This window comes from Phoxinus phoxinus, assembly GCF_949152265.1.
Source record: "Phoxinus phoxinus genome assembly, chromosome: 23".
Taxonomy (NCBI): domain Eukaryota; kingdom Metazoa; phylum Chordata; class Actinopteri; order Cypriniformes; family Leuciscidae; genus Phoxinus; species Phoxinus phoxinus.
The window spans coordinates 14,508,055-14,527,888 of NC_136898.1; the positions used below are offsets into that span (position 1 = coordinate 14,508,055).

The following is a 19,834-nucleotide window of genomic DNA, read 5'->3' on the forward strand; positions in this document are numbered from 1 at the left end:
TGTATGGATAATAGAATATAAATAATTTACTAAATGTCATTTATTTCTAAATAAAATGTCAACTTATTGAGGCGCATTTAGAAGCAGACTCTTTCGTTTCGGGGTCCTGACAAAGAAAGTCGCAGTCGAACTGCAGCCTTTAGCATCTCTGCTAAACCCCAACAAACACCGAAGCTACATCAAAATAAGCTAAATTAGCGCGTGAATTATGACCTTCAATCACTTCGGCGGATTTTTTAATTGTACAAACATGATAAAAGACTTGCATATCTGTGAAGAATGATGCATATGAAGAGTGTGTGGATTTAGCAATGGACTATTGTTGTTCCTCATGTCAATGATGCCAGTCTGCACTTAAAGAGACCGCCAGCCTTCTGTTTGAATCGCTGAACCTGTCCGAAAAGATTTCGGATTCACAAAAAAAATATAAGATTATATGCAAAAAGTTGATGAATTAAAACAACAGTGCTGTGAATAATTAAAAGGGGTTACTACATGAAGTTTCCCATCAGCAGGTGAATGAGGCTTGTCATTGAGATGCTGTAAGAGGGATTGATAGTCAATAGTGATCAGAGAAGATGGACAAGAAATCCTTTGATATCGTTTTGGACGAAATCAGAAAGGTACCGTTTATATTTACAAAATAATATGGGTTATCTGTTAAGGAAGGAGGGAGTGATGATCAGTTGGAGTGATTATTATTATTAATATTGAATAAGCAACAGTATAACATTAATATTGTCATATTTTCCTTTGTTCTGAAGTGTGTTTTGACAGATCAACGAATCAAAGCTATAGAACAAGTTCATGGGTATTTCTCCAGTGAACAGGTATGTTAGCATTGTAACACCAGGGAACGGTAATTGCAGTGTTACATCTGCTTACCTGTCAAACTTCCTTCCTCAGGTGATTGACATTTTGAAATACTTCTCCTGGGCAGAGCCCCAGATAAAGGCTGTCAAAGCCTTACAACATGTAAGAATTCTGCTTCTTTATTTTATATCCACAATCTTGTGACACAATTTAACCACATAACATGTTGTTTTTTTTCCTGCAGAAAATGGTTGCAATTCCAACAACAAAGGTTGCAAACATCCTTAATTGTTTCACATTCTCAAAGGACAGAATAATTGTACTGGAACTCATAGCTCTGTAAGTTACACTACAGAAATGATTATGCGCATCAGCAAATATCCAAACAATTCAAATATAATAAAGCATTGCAATATGTAATGCATTTTTTATAGAAATATTTCTGATGCCCAAAACTACCGTCCCGTGGAGGATGCGTTTCGTATTCACCTCTCAGAGAGGAAACGTGCAAGAAAAATCCTAGAGCAGGTAAAACGTACTCGTTCAAGTGGATTGACAAACTTTGCCAAGTCTAGATTGTATTGAATGAATGAGGATTTTAATGCAGGCCATGTCTGTAATTTGTTCAGGTGTGTAAAGTGGGATGTAAAGCTCCAGTGGCGATGATTTCATCCTGTGGAATGATCCCAGGGAACCCTTATCCCAAAGGCAAACCCAGTCAGGTCACAGGAACATTCCCTGTGAGTTCCTTACTTAATAAATATAGTTAAATACATATCTTTTAATGTAACTATAAAAAATGAATTATGGGTTTTATTGAAACTTTCAAGGGAATTTCTGCCAAAAAGGATGGAGAGGATGCAACCCTGGATGGAAAGGGCATTGCTGCACGGATACTCGGACCAAGCAAACCGGTATGTTTTACTGGCTAGGTGTTACTGCCCAAATAAATGTATTCTTTAAAAGCTTTTGATGCTTCATTAATGGCAAAGAATCATGTTATCTTGGATAATGGATAGGTATCTTTGATATATCGTTATTGGCCCTTTTATTGCATATATTTCTATTTTCCCAACAGTCACCATCAACATACAATCCACACAGACCTGTGCCATATCCTATCCCGCCATGTCGTCCACACGCCACCATTGCTCCAAGTAAGACCCTTTTTCTTCAGATTAGAAAAGAATGATCAAAAATAAGTTGTCTGGGAAATGATCTCCCTAATGGACAAAATAAATATGGAGTAGACCATGTATATGCCAGCAAGTATCTGTATGCAATATGGAAGTGGATGCAGAATGTTCTTACCCTCTTCTCTGGATGCTGCTCAGGTGCGTACAACAATGCAGGTCTGGTGTCAGTAGGTGGGGTCATCACTGCCACTGTGCCACCCCCACCCTACCGAGCCACTCTCAATTCGGCAGGTACAATGTGCAGTTGCTGTTGCTAGCACTGTGTGCTGCCTTTAACAGCTGTGACGGCAATGTAGATGCTACCTCACCCTGGCATGCTTTAAATCTGTCTGCACTGCAGCACCTATAGCATGCAATATGTTCATGCTTAAAACTCTCTCCAGGGCATTCTTTACTGATCTAACTAAGCTAATATTGTCATTTCTATTTGCTACGACTGATTATAAGGAGCACAAATTCTAAAATGCATATTATTGTAACTGATTTTTCCAGAATCCATGTGTGAATTTTTTTTTATTTTTTTTACGACACCAGGTTACTCTAAGGCACTTGCAATGAAAGTTATCTACACTAACTTTGAAAGTTAAGAGCACAAATGTGCACAACATTTTTTTGTAATGAAAAGTAATGTTTTAGACTTAGTAATATGCCTAAATTTAACTTTGCAATTTTTCTCGTTATAAAAGATCCTTATGTGTCTTTGCACTATTGTGCAAATGTTACAATTTTCCAGCTTTACATTATCATGATAGGAGTTATTGGATATAACTTATTAGTATTATTATCAAGTATTTATATTTTTACAAACCGAGGGGATGAATGGAAATTTTGAACCCTTTGCTTAATTGCTTTTAACACAAGGGGGCACTGTGACAAATATTGTCTGTCAATGTTTTGAGCATGAATGCTTGCTCTGTTGCATTGCGCATCTTATGGTGCTTCTAGAAGATTGGGACATTTCCTGAATTCTCTCTTGCTTTCTTTCTAATGCGTCCAACACTAATAAACTAAGATGCATGTGGTGCCTGTTTAAATTTAAAGGGGCTTCTTCCTTTTAATATTTCATTGTGCTTATTGTTTCATATTTCCAGGTTACAGCCGACCTGTCAGTCAACAAAATCCAACCTCCAGCATCTCCGGCACACCTGCTATTTCTCCTCATAGCTCCACCCCATCTACTCCTGTCACCCCCCAGCCTCAGCCTACCACACCAATCACTCCAGTTTTCCCAGGCATGGTCCCATCCCAGAATACTGTAACCCCCTCCCCTACTCCTGCACCCTCGCCTTCAGTCATCAAAGGACCTCCTGGCCCAGCTGGCTCTCCCCAAGTTGCCTCTAACTCCAGTGGCCACAATACACCTGTTCCCTCTCCATTCCCTGGCATGCCCCCTTCTGGTAGAAACACCCCTTCAGTCATCAGAAGTCATACCCCATCTGGAACACCCTGTGGTACACCCGGGCCAAGTACCAGCATCCCTCCTTCTCCGTTCCACAATGCTCCCCGTGCTGAAACGCCTTCCGGTGGCCTCACACCTACTCCCAGAGCGACTGGTGACCCCTTGACTCCTCATGGAGCTGTGGGATTACCCTCAAAGAAGGGTTACCCACCTTCCTCAGATTCCCAGTCAGCACTTCCGTTCCCTGGCACTACCTCTACCCAGTCACATTCAGTTATCCGTAGTTACACACCCTCAGGAATGTCCTCTCTCACTCCTGGACGCTCTACTCCCATCATGCAAGGTGTTGGAGGATTATCAGTGGCTCCTGCTGCTCATAGTCCTAAACCCTCTCCTGGATTGACATCCCAGGCAGCCATGATTAGCCCTGCTTTCTTTAGCGAGCAGCATGCCAACTCCATGGCCCGGCATGGTGGAGGTAGTGGAAGCAACAGTCCTGTCCATTCTGCTTTCAAAGGTCCCTCTCGCTCTGGCACCCCTTCTCTTAGCTCTCTAGTAATGCCTAACTCGGCTGTCCTTACCCGACCTGTGGGCATGGCCCATGGTGCTGCCTCGCCACAGTCTTCTTTGCCCAGCACTATAGCCGGACTACACAGTCTTTCCTCTGCCCTGGGCTCTCAGTCTGGAAGCAGCCCTGCTCCGCATTTTTCAGCAATGTCTCCTTTTTCCGGAGCCCAGTCCTCCATTTCCTCCCCGTCCACTCCTACTCCTCCGGTCTCATCTGTGTATTCTGGCCTGGCTCACTCTAGTGCTCCCACTCACTCCCCCTTTGGCCTGGGATTGACCACAGCTCCCTCAGTGTTCCCAGGTCTTCCTCCCGGCCCAAACCCTGCCTTCCCAGGGTTTGGAGGCTCGGGGCCCTCTTCAGCAGGTAGTCCGGTGCTGTCCTCCTTAATGGGGCTTACAGGAGCCTCTTCCTCAGTAGCCACGGTTGCACCTCTCCAGGCAGCAGTCGCAGCGGCCGCCGCAGCAGCAGGAGTCCCCTCCTCTTCTCCTGTGCTTCCTGGATTCGCCTCTGCATTCAGCTCTAACTTCAACCCTGCTCTGGTTGGCCAGGCTGGGTATGTTTTTTCTTCTGTGTAATTACTTTGCAATATCATATGAATTGTAAATGATATGGAAACAACTGTTCTAAAACCTTGTGAGCTGCCAACTTAGCCAGCAATATAGGTGCACTATCCAACACAAAGGCTTTTCCAAAACGTAGGAAGCCTAATTACATTTGAATAAGTTATGTATATACATATTGAAAAGTATCAATAACCGTTTAATATTATCACAAATTGACTTTTTTATTCAGAACTTGTGTATTATGGGGTTTCGTCTCAGTTAGGATGCTGCCTTAGAAGGACTATGTAGGCAGCAGTCAGTAAGTCACTGGGTTGGGCACTTGTAATGTCAAACAATTTCCAATTGATATGGTCTCTGCAAGGTCCAAAGTCTATACTTTCTATTCTTCATATTATCAGAGTGAAATTGAAAATCTGTCTTTTCTGATTTGTATGGTCATATGGCTGATTAACTCAAAGTTCAGATAGTGGGTCTCTCATCAACATATAACACGTGAATTAGTGCTGTCAAGGGGTGTTATTGTAGTGAGCACATATGCCATATGCTATAGCTTTTCTGATTGCACGGTTGACTTTGAATTTGTGAAACTACTTAACAAATTCAATCTTTTTTTGACCGTAAGATAATCAATAGAATTGCCTTCTGTAATGTTGCTTAATGTGTTACTCAGACTAACTGGAAGTCTTCAGGGGCCTGGAGGTGGAGCTTTCCCAGGGTTGCTGTCTTTCCCGCCAGGGATGCCCAGCTTCTCCACGACAGCATCTCCTGCTGCCCTCTCAGGTCTACACAACTCTGCAATGCAATCTGCGCTTTTGCAGGTAGAGCACACATACTCTTTTGTCTGTATCTCTATCTCTCTCTTTCTTTCTCTCTCTCTCTCTCTCTCTCTCTCTCTGTCTCTCTGTCTCTCTGTCTCTCTGTCTGTCTGTCTGTCTGTCTGTCTGTCTGTCTCTCTCTCTGCCTACATTTATCGGAGTCTCCAGACTGCTAATTGATTATTAAAGGGTCACTGGTATTGCCTGTTATTATGATTACGAGCAGGGTTTTTATTAAGAATTTGCAACTCAATTAAAATTTTTGTTTTATTTCGTGTGATTGCAGGCTCACTCAGCATCAGCGCTGGACGGTTACCCTCCCCAGCCGAATGGATTCACTAACTACCCTGCAGCCGCAGGTTCGAGCTTCCCTCTGCAGCCTGGTCTGCACCCATCACTGGGCTGGCAGTAGAGCGCAACAAGAAGACAGGCATATCGAAACTATGCGTGGGTGTGTGCGTGTGGTGTGAGTAAACAATGCAGAACATTGTGGACTGTGGTGCTCTATGTGAAAAAGACGTGTCTTAAAGGGTTAGTTCACGCAATTTTAATTCTGTCATTAATTACTTAAAAAATATTTAAAAATTATCAAAAAAATTATCAAAAATATCTTCATTTGTGTTCTGAAGATGAACAAAGGTCTTACGGGTTTGGAACGACATGAGGATGAGTAAATAATGTCAGAATTTTCATTTTTGTGTGAACTAACCCTTTAATGCAAAGTAATGTGGCAGCTCTACTCTCCACTAATTTCCTGTAGAAGAGACTCAAATGTCTCCGATCGAGACTAACTTGTGGTATAGTGCTCTGCATTAGCAGATCATCATTTTGATTGACTTTTGAGAAATGGACTATTGTCATATGTATTTGAAAGGATGAAATGGATACTAAAATTAAGTATTATTTTTGGGGGGTGTAGAAGTAATTAGGGCTTTATGATTATTTTGAAAAATGTTACTAAAAATACTAAAATGAATTTGACATATACACCAGTAGATGAACTGTGAATAGTGTGGGTGTCTAATTTTTTTTTTTTTACCTTGTATCATGAAGTAGTGAGTTAACTGATCTTTTCTTCAGATGTTGGTCAAATACTGTACATGTAAATACCCTTTGAGATTGGGTAAATAAGATGTTTGCTCTTTGTACTGTAGCTGTTCTGGTTTTTATTTTCCCCCAACTTACCTTGCAGACGTCTATAGAAATTGACCGAGTTGCTTTGCTACTCCAAAATGACTTTAGCGTTACAGATCTTACACTGTTGTGCAATTTTGCTGATATTAAGAGTCAGAACCATGAATTGTGCATGTATACAATATATGTAGATCTCCTTTGTTTCCATTATATATTATAAAATATAATAAAGAATATGGTAGGTTTAGATAATCGTTAGTATGTTCTAACAGCATAATGAAATAAAAGCTCTTTTCTTAGACTTTCTTTGTTGTTTGTCTTTATTCTGAATTTTTCGGTTGGCAGTGGTACAGTATATGATTTATCACTTATCAGTTGAGGACTTTCCAGAATGACCATAAACCCACAGTAACTTTTTAAAATGAGATACAATTCAAGTAGTCACTACAGACAAAACCAAATTCAAATAGATTTGCTAGGATTCTGTTCTGCATTCATGTACAGATTTATTTTTAAATTAATTTAGTTAAACAGTCGGATTTTAGTTACTAAAAATTTACTATGAGTTACTATTATTTATTCAGAAAATTGATAACAATTTACCACCAATAATATGTTGTAAGTTTGCATTGTATTACTGATTTCTCCTTTTTGAATGTTAGAGAAAACTTGGCTAGGTAAATATTGAGGTCTTTACTTGTGAACTTATTCAGAAAACTGATTTTAAATATTACAGATTATTTTGATTTACCCAACCCATACGATTGGCCACACATAGCAGACGTGAAATCACGCGAAGTCATGAATCACGAGACTCTTTTCATTACGACTAGTTTCCACTCGACCTTTAGTTCCCTTTTACTTGGATTTATGCAATACTCTCTATGACTAAGTTCCTCCGTGTAAACAATGAATGGAGATCTTCACAAGACTAGATATAAGTAATACAATGGTCCTATTTACGTATATGGTAGCTATAAACGCATTAGAATGATCTGCATTAAATATGCATTAAAAAAACTATTTAGCCCCATAGTTGAACAACAATAGATTATTACAACTGAATTCTTACACTGATTTACCAACCAGGCTGTTGCATAATTTGCTGATATGGTTTATTGGTTTTGCTATAAGACAAGTAAAACATTTTATTTTATTTTTTAACAGTTGGAAAGTGTATTCAAATGTTTATAGGGAGAAGCACACTGGCTAAAATGAACGGATGTGTTTCAGAGAAATCACAATAATCTTCATTATAAACATCAGCTAGATAACATACAGTGAGTGGTGTCATAAGACCATTAGGGTCTGTAAATGATCTTCTAATTGCATTGCAAGCAAGGCCACACCCTTCATGGGAAGTGCTTTAGCAGTACAAATACATCTCTGTTGCCCACAAAGCCAGTGCTGTCTTCTACACACACTGTGTAGCAACACAACTGCATGGAAATGGAGTCTGAAGTGGAGCGAGGAGGCCAGAGCAAACAGAATCTAATCAGTAAGATGATCTCTCTGTTTTTTTTTCTGTCCTTCTCTCCTTGAACTGTGGACTTTAACATGTAACATGCTGAGAATATTATACAGTAATATAGTAACCGTTTGAAATAAATCTACTACAGCAGTTTAGTATGGTTTACTGTTGACTGAGTTTCTGTTCATCATTAACTATCATCTGTTAAGTTTATATAATTTGCATTAGTTTGCAAAGCGGTCAATTTTCCACACCGGTTCACAATTGTTCCTTCATGAGGGAAGAGAAAGAAAGAAATATACAGTAGCCTTACATAGTACTCTTGTACTTAGTTGTAGTTTTAGAATTCCTAGTCAGATATTGTTTAGTTATAATTACCAGGAGGAGAAGACAAGAAAGGTTAACTAGCTTGAAGTTAATGGTTTTCCATGCAAATAGTGTGGCGCAATATAGGGAAGCTAACAGAACCGCATGACTATTTAAATGATTCTCAATAGGCCTATAGGTGAACAAGAGAAGGTGACAGTCAGAGAACCTTTCAGCTTTTTGAGGTTTTGGAGTTGGCCCATTATTCTCATTTGAATAATCACATCAGATTATGAGTGGAGAAAGTGTATTTGAGAGTGTAATATAGTTTCATGATATCTTCTTTTAAGTGAATAGATAGCTCTAAGCATTTCAACACACAATAGTCTGACTCTTGACTGTATTATACAATAATCAGTACAGTAAGTCATTACTGTTGTGAACTTGATAAGTCAAATGTGAAAATGTACGCACGCATGCATAAACGCATAAAACATGGCCTTGGTTGCAAATTTTTGGGTGTGTAGAGTGAGTGGAAAAAATAGTGTAGCCTTATCCATCACACTTACATATATATGATAAGTATGAGAGGGTCTGTGGGCCAATGTTCACCTCATTCATAAAGGGCCACTAAGAATCAGTTTATGATGATGCGGGTCTCTCTGGTGACACATTTATCTGAGCTAGCCTACTGTTGATCCAGTGAGGGGGCGATATTGAATGTATTGGTGTAAAGTGCTTTTACCCAGGGTTAAGGGTAAACGATAAGATGTGGTTCATGGTTTGAGTGTCATGGATAAGTTTCACCTCTGCAGGGACTGTTCGTTTTTTATTGAAGGGGCTACTGGAGGAGTTTTGAGATAAATAGTCAAAATAGACTCTGAAAACCTCTGCTTTCTCATCTTCACATCACACTCCACTGTTATGGTGCGGTGGCCATTTCAGTAGTTTCAGCGCGACGAGCGCGTTGTGGTCTAGAGTCAAGCCTTCATAACAAGCACGTGTGGTAAGGTCTCTTGAGCATTCGCAGCATTTTGTGCCATTGTAAGTTGTAAGCTATTTTTATTTTGTATAATACATATCATCATCCATGCCATTATTTATATATATATATATATATATATATATATATATATATATATATATATATATATATATATATATAGGATTATGATTAATCTAACATAGGATGCGTTTGGTTGAGTTAATGAACGACGCTTGCATAGTTAAAGCGCTTAATGTACCGGTCAACTTTATCCTTTAGCGTGTGCAGCTCAAACAATACATTTATAACTATAATTGGGACTGTCATATATGCCATTATAATGATAACACGATTGTAATAAAAAGTTGTGAATTATCTGGGCTTTGTTGTCGTTTCAGCGTGTTGTTGGCGCGTACAGAACAGTTACACATTCGGACCAGTCAGAATTCGCTTACAGTGCATTCACGTCATTTTGTGCAGATAAGTCGTAATAAGTTTGATGTAATATAAATATCTGATTATTATCACATAGGATGCGTTTCGTTGATCTAAACAACCTACTAGAAAAGTTCTTCAGACAAAAAGAAGCAGGAAGACCTGTATAAAATACAGTTTTATATTTCGTGTTATATAGTGAAGAAACTCAATGCGTTGCCTGAACCACATTTGTGTGGCCATTCATTATGTTTAAGATTTTTTTAAATGAAAAGAGGCAGAGCGGTGTTTTGTAACATATTTTGTTTTATTGTTGACGAAAAGAGGCAGAGTAGGCTAGCAGAGCGTGAGTGACGCAGAATAACCATTGCCTCTCGTCCTCGGGAGTTTATTCTCCTGAGTCGAACTTGGCAAGTCCGAACTAAGGAAGCAATACAAGTCTGAAGTTTGCTTGCGTACTTGGTATTGAGAAACGGCTACTTGGCACTACACGGAAAAATATGCACCAAACAAACCACTTTTAAATTTAGCTATTTTCATGAATACAAAATGCAATACAAAATTTGGGTGACCCTTCCCCCTAGACTAAAAAAAGTTGGATGACCCCCTCAACAAAGAATAAAAAGACATGACCCTCCCCTATTTTCCTCCGGTGGTCCATTCCATAAATTCCGAACGGTCCCTAAATAAAATGCTTAGTAGTCAACTGCTACACTTTGAATTTGACTTTTTATTTAACTTCAAACTTCATGTTAGTCATGTGCTGTTTGTGATGATGACTGTTTTCTGTTGTTGCAGGTGAAAATAATGGGGGTTTAGGTTGCTGTGGGTGGATCCTTGTGATTATCTCTGCATTTTTCAGCATCTTAATATTTCCAATCAGCGTTTTCATAAGCATCAAGGTATGAAACAGAAAAGAAGAAAACAGATAATCTTGAAAAGTATTTATTACTATTAAGCTCTCTGGAACCAGTGTTGTTTATTGAGGTTTAGTGTCACTGACATTGACACTTGCTTCTCGGCTGTTTGTTTTGTACTGGTTTCATTACTGGTTTTGTACTGTATTTTACTTATTTATACTATAATTTGAATCATTAATATTCTAAAATAAGATAACTAAACACTTTCCTGATAAGTCTTGTATTTTAACAGGAAGCAGATGCCTGAACGTGTTGTTCAAATGTTTTATAACCCACTTTATGTGTTTCATTGCTGTTTTATAGATTGTGAAAGAGTATGAGCGTGCTGTCATATTTAGACTGGGGCGGATAACAGATCGAAAAGCCAAAGGACCAGGTAGGCTAAACAAAGACGTTAAGTAGAACTTAGAAACTTTCTGTCTCTCAGCTAAACAAATGCTGGAGTATGGAAGTAAAATAATGAGAAATGTTTTTTGAAACAATGAATCAATGTGTATAACACAGATCATATAACAAAATATAATGTCCCTTGTGTCTAGGAATCTTCTTCATTATCCCCTGCACGGACTCTTTTATCAAAGTGGATCTGAGAACCATCTCGTTTGACATCCCTCCCCAAGAGGTAAAGTAAAAATAGATACGCAATAAATGAGAAGTTAATATTGAGTAGCCTAACTTGCATTGAACAAACAAAATTGCCTATTAATTTGTCTATTTTAGCTCCACCAACAAAAATAGTTCCAATCGAAGTAAAAGCGGACATACAGTAACTGCTGTCTTCTAGCATGTAACAAAGTTTCGTTCCTGAACGAATCAGTGTTTTGAATGAATTTTTTCCGTGAATGATTCAATGACTCACTCATAAGGAAAGCCACATGTTTCGTCCTTGAATGAAAATGTGTTTTTGAACCAAGTTAAGGCTGAATTCAGAATAGTATATTAGCATAATATTAGTACTATTTGTGCCTTACTATATGGGAGAAATTGTAATAGCAGTATGCAATTTTGAATTCAGCCTAAGTGAATGACCGACTCCCTAATTAAGAAGTCCCTTGTTTTATTCCTGAATGAATCAGTGTTTTTGAACAATAGTTTGAATGACTACATGACAATTGTTGTCAATTGTTGTACAGCCTAATGTTTAATACAAAATGTATCCTACATTTATCAGTTTAAGACTCACACTTAGTATTTACTTAAGCATTTAGACTACTAAGTTTCCACATTTTCATTTTTGTTTGCATTTAGATATTGACCAAAGACTCCGTGACAATATCTGTGGATGGTGTTGTGTACTTCCGTGTAAGTGACCCTGTTGCCTCAGTGGCAAACGTGTCCAATGCGGATTATTCCACCCGTCTACTGGCCCAGACCACCTTGAGGAACGTCCTGGGGACCAAGAACCTGGCTGAGGTCCTTTCTGACCGAGAAAGCATCTCCCACAGTATGCAGGTGTGCTTGAGAAAAAGAGACTATGGTGCCCCCAATTAAAATTGCAGTTTGTCCAACAATTCTTCTCCCTGCTATAGGCGACTCTAGATGAGGCCACAGATCCGTGGGGTATCAAGGTGGAGCGGGTGGAGATTAAAGATGTTAAACTACCACAGCAGCTGCAGAGAGCTATGGCGGCCGAGGCCGAAGCAACCCGTGAGGCTAGAGCAAAAGTGAGCGTTACAGCCAAACCTTCCTAATATGTCCTAATGTGTTCCAATGATAAAAAACAAAAAGAAGCCTGGCGACTTGGTTTCTGTGTGCGATACCACACCTTAATACTGTTTTGTGATGATGCAGGTCATTTCAGCAGAGGGAGAGATGAATGCATCCAGGGCTCTGAAGGAGGCGTCTCTGGTGATCTCAGAGTCTCCATCCGGACTTCAGCTCAGATATCTCCAAACTCTCAGCACCATCGCGGCTGAGAAGAACTCCACCATCATCTTCCCTCTGCCCATGGACATCATCAGTCACTTCATGAAGAAATGATCGCTGAATATTCAGTGTACAGATGTTTGCTAGTCATTTATTAAGAAGTTTTACATTATTTTCTTATGTGCCATGTTTTACACATATTTCAGTTTATTACATGTTGTAGGAATGTCATATATATATATATATAACCAGAAAATAGAGACGCAAATTAATGTTTACAAATGACTTTATTTAAAAATATACAATGTCATATTTCAGAAAGTATATCAAAGTGTTATGCAACTTTCAAATGCCAATTTTATATTCTTATAGAAGTATGCATGAAATTAAATCAAATCTACAGTAAAAACTGAATTTATTTAGTAATTTTTTTGCTTCAAGCTGTCCATTCATTTAGGAGAAGAAGAAACCAAGAACGTCTTTCGGACGTTCAGATCAGAGTTCTTAGTCCCAGAGTTGTAACCTCTCTCCATGCACGTAATGATATCCTAACGTTCCACTAGAGGACACTATTGTCGTGTCAAAGTCTTCCTGGTGTCCATGTCATGGTGGAATTTCAAAGATTTCTGTGTGGTTTTCCATGCTCTCCTGTGTCAGTATCATGGATTCTTCATTCACATCCAAACGGAGACAAAGAATAACACTAAAGGGAAGATTTACAGTATAAGTTACATTTACCATTTTAATCTGTGATAATTTAAAAAATAATTAAACGGATAATAATGTCATCATTGGAAATGATTTGCTGTGCACTTAAAAAATACGGCCTTACATTAGATTCTATTACACTATGGCCTTGATAAATAACAGAGTTTACATTTTTGGCTGAACTATTTCTTGAATAAAAACATGTTTTCACAAGGATAATGGAGGATATAGTCACTCACCAGATCAGGGTGGCTGGTATGACAGTGAGGCTTGCAGCCAGCAGGAAGCTAAACCCGGAAAACCAGGACAGTGTAGATGCATAGATGCTGCTGAACATTGTAAATGAAACGCCAACACTCAACATCTCCACAAAGGCTATACACGCAAACATGGCACCTGTACACAAACACACAAGCACAAGAAACAACCTTACACAGCCATCAATAATTCAGAGGTCATGTGAATTGGGAATGTCCTACTTTTTTTTTTTTTTTTAACTCCTGGATTTATTTTGCTAGGAATGTGGGAATGATGTGCAAAATACTGTAATGATTAAACTGAACTGAAAATTATTTTTAAAAGTTATTCTATTAAGTTCTACACTACACCTTGCTCAGATCCAGACACTATTTTGGACATCATGGATCGTAGGACAGGAGTCGGCATGATGGACAGCAGCAAGGGCAGCCGCACTGCAATGAATAAAACATACACCATTGTTTCACCTGAAAATAGTCCATCCATCCATTAGAAACTCCATCAATGTCCAAACTCAGTCTTACCCAGGAACATGAGCAAGGTAGACTTTGCAAACGCTGCCATGATGAGGCCGGCTGCCACAGACATCAATCCCAGCAGGATGATGTAGGCATCGGGCACACAGCGGGACAGCAGTGCCACACCGGCAAAACTCACCAGATAGATGGCAGTGGAGAGAGCCGAGCCATAACCCACAAACACCTCACTCCAGCACAGAGGAGTGTTCAGTTCATACAAGATGAAGATGGACATGCCACCCTGCAGAGCTAACTGTGAGGACACACACACACACAAAGTACATTACTTTGATTTTTGCATATGCACTACCGTTCAAAAATTTGGGATAGGTTGGAATTTTTCAAATGTTTCTGAAAGAAGTTTCTCACCAAGAGATTTGATCAAAAATACAGTAAAACAGTTAGGCTATATTATGAAATATTATTACATTTTAAAATGACTGTTTTAATATATTTGAAAATTATTCCTGTGATGGGAAAGCTGGATTTTCAGCATCATTACTGTAGTCTTCAGTGTCACGTGATCCTTCAGAAATCATTCGAATATGCTAATTTGCTGATCAAGACATGATTCTTATTATCAATGCTGAAAATTTATTTTAAAATAGTTCAAAAGAACAGCATTTATTTTAAATAGAAATTGTTTGTATGGTTATACATTTCTTGGCCACTTTTGATTAATGTAATGCATTTTTTCTGAATAAAAGTATACATTTCTCTCTTCTCTTGGATCACAAAACCAGTCGCACGGGATATTTGTGGCAATAGCCAAAAATACATTGTATGGGTCAAAATTATCGATTTTTTTTAATGCCAAAAATCATTATGATATTAAGTAAGGATCATGTTTCATGAAGATATTTTGTAAATGTCCAACCGTAAATATCTAAAACAATTATTTTTGTGAGTGAATGCAGCACAATCGCGAACATAAATGGACAACTTTAAAGGCGATTTTCTCAATGTTTCGATTTTTTTGCACCCTCAGATTCCAGATAGATGTATCTCGGTCAAATAGTATCCCATACTAACAAACCATACATCAATGGAAAGCTTATTTATTCAGCTTTCACGTGATGTATAAATCTCAATTTAAAAATATTGACCCATGTGACTGGTTTTGTGCTCCAGGGTCACAAATGTGTAATTACCTTTCTTTTTTCTTTTTACTCTGAAGCTGACACGGGTCAATTGTATCGTATGACTTCAGACAGCTTATAGTATAACCTGTCAGTATAACCTGATCATTATTTTTGCAATTCAGTTTTTTTGCCACTACACTGTAAAGAAGAAAAAAGTTGCTGACCTAAATATTTTAAGTACAATCAACTTGCCTATATAAGTCATTTCAACTTAAACTACATTAAACATGAGTTGAATCTTTTATCATTTATATAAAAAGATCAAAATTGCTTAACTTATTTTGTTGAGTTAAAGCAATGTAAAAACATATGTTGCCATAACTTATTGATCATATAATCTTTTTACAGTGTAGAGGCACAAAGCGTACACACTTCACCCTTACTTATGATGTACCTCCAACTGATGGAGCTTGTGAAAAAGATCAGAATTATCATAATCACCCTGAAAAAGGCAAAAGCAGCAAGCATGAGCAACAGCACTACGTTCCTTCTCCGTTTAGAAGTCGCAAAGAGCAGGTAGACGCCCTGCAGACGGGCGGTGAGAGCCTGAGACTGTCGCAGCCGAGGGGCGTCTGAAGCTGAGCGGCTGGACGTAGACAGGACGGGATTTGGAAGAACCAGGGACTCCTTCAAGAACACCAGCACGTAGAAGAGGTTTACCAGATGCACAAACGCAGCGGTGAGGAAGGGCCAAGTGAAGCCAGCTGCTTCAATGTAGAATCCAGTACACAGAGAAGCCAAGCCGGACAAAACCCCTAAAAGCATGTCCAGTCGAGCCATTCGGACAGTCTTCCGTCCTTCTGGATCTTCTCCGCAGAGATCGGCCACATAGGCGAAGCATCCGCCGATCAGAGTGGTGGGTCCGCCCATCAGGCCTGTTAGGAAGGAGGCAGCTAGAAGGTAATTGAGGCTGAAGGAGAATCTACTGACCAAAACGTAGCTCAGGGAAAACAGAGTGTCGCCCACCAGCGGAGGAACGATGGCAACTTTACGCCCGCAGTGGTCGCTGTACGAGACCAGGAGCAGCGCGGATATCAGACTGGGAACGAGGAAGCACAGTTCACTCTTGAGGAGGAAAAGAGACGTCTCCCTCTGCACTGCCTGAGAGAGGAGAGAAGAACTGGAGGTTCAAATGTTTATTATCACCCACAAATTCTGTGTAGTAGTTATGCATGTAAAGCTTAGTTGATTTAAAGAGAAGTAGTGAAAATGAACTAGAAATAGGATAATGGTATTACAAATGTATCAAATGACAAACAGATCCACAACAAAGGCTTGTGTATTGAAGAGGAATTCTCTCACACACACAACATGAGCTCAACTTTACCTAATATAACCGGTTCTCAAGAACTTTTTTATTGAGATATGAGTATCAATGTAAACATTACAGTGACGCAGCAAACAGTCTAGTGTCTGAATGCACTAAATAAACCAAATGAATGTCAAACCTGATTCTGTATCAAAGGTTTTCATCTATCTTTCTCTGAATATACGTTTTTTTTTTCAAGTTTATATATATCCATATTTTATTCTAGCTTCATTATACACAGACATTTGAATTTCCCCTATATGACCAATTTATGCATCTTTTCTAGAAACGTAAAAAACAATATCCATAATTTCAATTAAACTGGTATTAAATCAATATGCAAGTAAATAAAAAACAAAGAATTGCCGTCCTTAATACAGCTGTCATTGAAATAACAAAGCATTTTAGTTCATTTTTCCAACAACTTTTCCATAAAGTAGCTTGGCATATTTTAGAAACAATCCATTTGTTTTTCATTTTTATACATTTACAAGTTACAGATTAATTGACTGGTAGCAACATGTGCTGCCAAAACCTAAAAAATATAATTAGACTCAGATCTTCACTGAACATGTGATAACTGCCTTAACATAGATAAAAAACATTAACAAGGAGATTAAAGAAGAAATTAAAAGTGAATTCAGAAGTGGCCATAATTGAATCATGATAATAATCATGTCTCTGTGACGGCTGTGACCGCTCACCTGGTGAATGGTGACATAGCTGTGGTTGTTTGAGCAGTGAGACAGACTCTCAGCAGGGTAGATCGTTCCGCTCAGCTCAAACCACAGCCTACGGTACACATACTGCTGGAGCAGAGGGTAGATCATAAACATGGCAAACGCATACATGCCAACAGCCGGCTCGATCAGGCACACACGACCCATCTCACTTCCTGCTCTATATCAGGGAAAAGGAACCAGAGAGATGTTGGAGAAGACATAAAACAGTGACTAAACTAATGACAAAAAATTAGTTCAATCATCTATTGCGAATAATAAAAGTCTCTTGGTCAAAGTGATATACAGACAGACAGCCTGCTTTGTTATTGACATCAATGGATAATAACCTTTAACATCTATAGAAAACTAAAAATAGAACCAAAAATAGTTATTCTATGGCATCACTGCAAAAACATCCTTTTGGAACCTTTATTTTTTAAGAGTAGACAGATAGAGCTGGTGATTCTTACCTGTAAATTATAATGGGAGAAATCTTTCCATATTTAAAGCATGTTTGCCTTTGCCTTCAAATCCACTTGAAAAGTCGCAGGGCACAGCGAACAGAAAGATCCCATCATGTCATGTTATGCACTGATCTTATTATTCGTCTGGGTCTTTAAAACCTGTAAGACAAAGACTTCCACTCCTTACGTTTGTTTGTCAAGACTACAAATCCTCAAAGGAACACACACCCTCAGAACACGTATTTGTGTGTTTGTGTAGCAGAAAGAAGGGAGGAGTTGAAACCAATAAGAGCTGGTATAATGTACAAGATGCATTTGGACATTTCAGTTAAAATTTTTAGAATGTATTTGCATTAGATGCAAAAACAACAACAACAAAAAAAAACAAGTGGCATTTATTTTAAAGAAACATCGCACGCACAAGTAGCCTAAGTTACGCTTTTTAGCGTGCTAAAACATCAGAAAAATAAGTGAAGTTAGTTTATGTTTGTTTGCAGTTTCGGAATTAATGCAAAGACGTTTAAACACAAGGAAACCGTTAATGGAAACCGTTTTCAGTAACCGACAACCAATAGCGTGTCTTTTACTCAAGTCTATTGGACAGTCTCGAAACAGTGTTTTGTATCAGCGTTTTGGAGGGAAAACGCCACAAATAGAATGAAGAGACCGTTACATTCTTACCTTTATAATCCAAAAAGGCAATTCTGGATAAAGTTGATAGTTTAGTCGCCAATATGTGAGGATGCGCACTGTAGCTTTATAAACATGCGTGCGAAATTCATCCGATAGCCTACCAATCAAGAACACTTGCACCGCAAATATGCAAATAAAGTTTAGTCTGGCGGGCTGACGAGTGGCGTTTATACCAGCGTACAAAATTTTCGGGACAAAATCCTGGGAGCATCTGGAACAATTATCTATTATATAGATCAGTGATCTGGAACCTTAGCCTAGAAATCTAGACGCCCCTAGCGGCAGCAAAATGTGATGTAAGTCTGGCTGGCCAGGCTACTGGAACCTTATAAGTTTTATATAGCCTTTATATATATATATATATATATATATATATATATATATATATATATATATATATATATATATATATATATATATATGTATGGAAAATAGAGAATTGTAAGAAAATGTATAATGAATGTATATTTATAGCTATATTTAAAAACTGTAAACTATATCACACAGTGTTCACCTTGAAACCAACGCCCAGAAATTTGGCATGTTTTCTCAGTGTCCTGTTTCCTGAATTCACAAAATAAAGGCCAATTAGTACATATGAGCCACACCCAAAAATATATCAGCCTACATCTCCACAACCATTAAATTAATCAAAAATTATACCAATTTAAATTCTAAACTTTTGCAAATCCAATTTTACAGAGGTGTAAAGAGTAGGCTATACACCATACTTAAATAAGAGTTGCAATACCTAAATAAAATACTTAAATAAAAGTAGCAATGACTCCATTACAAGTTACCACTTGAGTAAAGAGTAGGCTATAGGCCTATCTGATTTGAACAGTAAATATTTTACTCGTACTGAATATATGCTCAAGGATGGACTAGTCCTCAACACCTAAGAGACATGCCAATGAAAAACAAGAACCAGTTGATTTGTGAGGAGAGCAATCACATGCTGAATTTTCTAAAATCAAAATAAAACTGAACACCTCAATATTACAATAATTACATTTAGTAAGACTCAGACAAACAGAATAGGGTGAGTTATCAAAAAAATTGAAATGTCGTAAATAAATCGAATTTACATTTTGCACTCTTAGTGTTGAGTTAAAAGAAGTGTAAAAAAAAAAACCTTTGCATTCTTTATCGTTGTAAGACATGGGATCATAATATATTTGGTGTATGTATGGACTTATTCCACATTTTAATTCAGATTAATTGCATGTGGGACAAAGTAATCTGAAATAAATGGAACAGCAGTTATCATACTAATCCTGGGTTAAGAATGAGCAGTGTGAAATGTGAAGCAAAATAACCCAGGATTCAGTTTAGCTGGAGTTTACAATGACCCAGGGTTAACTATTTCAAGTGTGAACACTACATGGTGTCTTAATTGTTTGAATATTTTTTTTTGTGGCCATTGTATAGCAACATCCACAAATAAACCAAACCATATGAGCATTGTCTTTTGAAACATTTTAATATTCATCCCCTCCCCCCCATAGTGAATACAAATGAGTTATATATAAATTCTTTCCATTCCTTA

The 19,834-nt window shown here is 38.2% G+C and overlaps 3 protein-coding genes across 5 annotated transcripts; 2 read left to right on the forward strand and 1 right to left on the reverse strand.

Annotated features, from left to right (window-relative positions):
* Positions 1-95: 95 nt before the first annotated feature.
* Positions 96-6,789, forward strand: proser1 (proline and serine rich 1). Of its 2 annotated transcripts, XM_079599329.1 has the most exons (12): positions 96-623; positions 765-830; positions 907-975; positions 1,058-1,152; positions 1,248-1,341; positions 1,443-1,553; positions 1,644-1,727; positions 1,892-1,970; positions 2,148-2,240; positions 3,101-4,529; positions 5,210-5,357; positions 5,641-6,789. In XM_079599329.1, exons 1-12 carry the CDS (start codon positions 579-581, stop codon positions 5,764-5,766), a joined length of 2,439 nt encoding a protein of 812 aa, XP_079455455.1. In that variant the 5' UTR covers positions 96-578; the 3' UTR covers positions 5,767-6,789. The 2 variants fall into 2 exon arrangements, with proteins under 2 accessions (XP_079455455.1, XP_079455456.1); XM_079599330.1 differs by lacking the exon at positions 2,148-2,240.
* A 1,102-nt stretch (positions 6,790-7,891) lies between these two features.
* Positions 7,892-12,607, forward strand: stoml3b (stomatin (EPB72)-like 3b). Its single transcript, XM_079599724.1, has 7 exons — positions 7,892-7,986; positions 10,484-10,587; positions 10,909-10,981; positions 11,145-11,227; positions 11,854-12,057; positions 12,135-12,269; positions 12,397-12,607. The coding sequence occupies exons 1-7, from the start codon at positions 7,932-7,934 to the stop codon at positions 12,583-12,585; spliced, it is 843 nt and encodes a 280-aa protein (XP_079455850.1). The 5' UTR covers positions 7,892-7,931; the 3' UTR covers positions 12,586-12,607.
* A 428-nt stretch (positions 12,608-13,035) lies between these two features.
* Positions 13,036-18,341, reverse strand: slc46a3 (solute carrier family 46 member 3). Of its 2 annotated transcripts, XM_079599723.1 has the most exons (8): positions 18,274-18,341; positions 17,599-17,751; positions 17,111-17,306; positions 15,539-16,198; positions 13,962-14,208; positions 13,788-13,871; positions 13,419-13,575; positions 13,036-13,174 (listed from the first exon to the last, which is right to left on the reverse strand). In XM_079599723.1, the coding sequence occupies exons 3-8, from the start codon at positions 17,291-17,293 to the stop codon at positions 13,075-13,077; spliced, it is 1,431 nt and encodes a 476-aa protein (XP_079455849.1). In that variant the 5' UTR covers positions 17,294-17,306; positions 17,599-17,751; positions 18,274-18,341; the 3' UTR covers positions 13,036-13,074. The 2 variants fall into 2 exon arrangements, with proteins under 2 accessions (XP_079455849.1, XP_079455848.1); XM_079599722.1 differs by lacking the exon at positions 18,274-18,341 and having other exon boundaries at positions 17,599-17,806.
* Positions 18,342-19,834: the final 1,493 nt, after the last annotated feature.

Excerpts from the sequence above, each read along its gene's own strand:
- proser1 (XM_079599329.1), top strand. The coding sequence starts at position 579 with ATGGACAAGAAATCCTTTGATATCGTTTTGGACGAAATCAGAAAG. Across the intron at positions 1,342-1,442 it reads CAAGAAAAATCCTAGAGCAG|GTGTGTAAAGTGGGATGTAA; the intron begins GTAAAACGTACT and ends TAATTTGTTCAG. Across the intron at positions 1,554-1,643 it reads AGGTCACAGGAACATTCCCT|GGAATTTCTGCCAAAAAGGA; the intron begins GTGAGTTCCTTA and ends GAAACTTTCAAG.
- slc46a3 (XM_079599723.1), bottom strand. The coding sequence starts at position 17,293 with ATGGGTCGTGTGTGCCTGATCGAGCCGGCTGTTGGCATGTATGCGTTT. Across the intron at positions 16,199-17,110 it reads GCTATGTCACCATTCACCAG|GCAGTGCAGAGGGAGACGTC; the intron begins GTGAGCGGTCAC and ends CTCCTCTCTCAG. Across the intron at positions 13,175-13,418 it reads ATACCAGCCACCCTGATCTG|TGTTATTCTTTGTCTCCGTT; the intron begins GTGAGTGACTAT and ends TCTTCCCTTTAG.
- stoml3b (XM_079599724.1), top strand. The coding sequence starts at position 7,932 with ATGGAAATGGAGTCTGAAGTGGAGCGAGGAGGCCAGAGCAAACAGAAT. Across the intron at positions 10,982-11,144 it reads TCGAAAAGCCAAAGGACCAG|GAATCTTCTTCATTATCCCC; the intron begins GTAGGCTAAACA and ends CCTTGTGTCTAG. Across the intron at positions 12,270-12,396 it reads CCCGTGAGGCTAGAGCAAAA|GTCATTTCAGCAGAGGGAGA; the intron begins GTGAGCGTTACA and ends GTGATGATGCAG.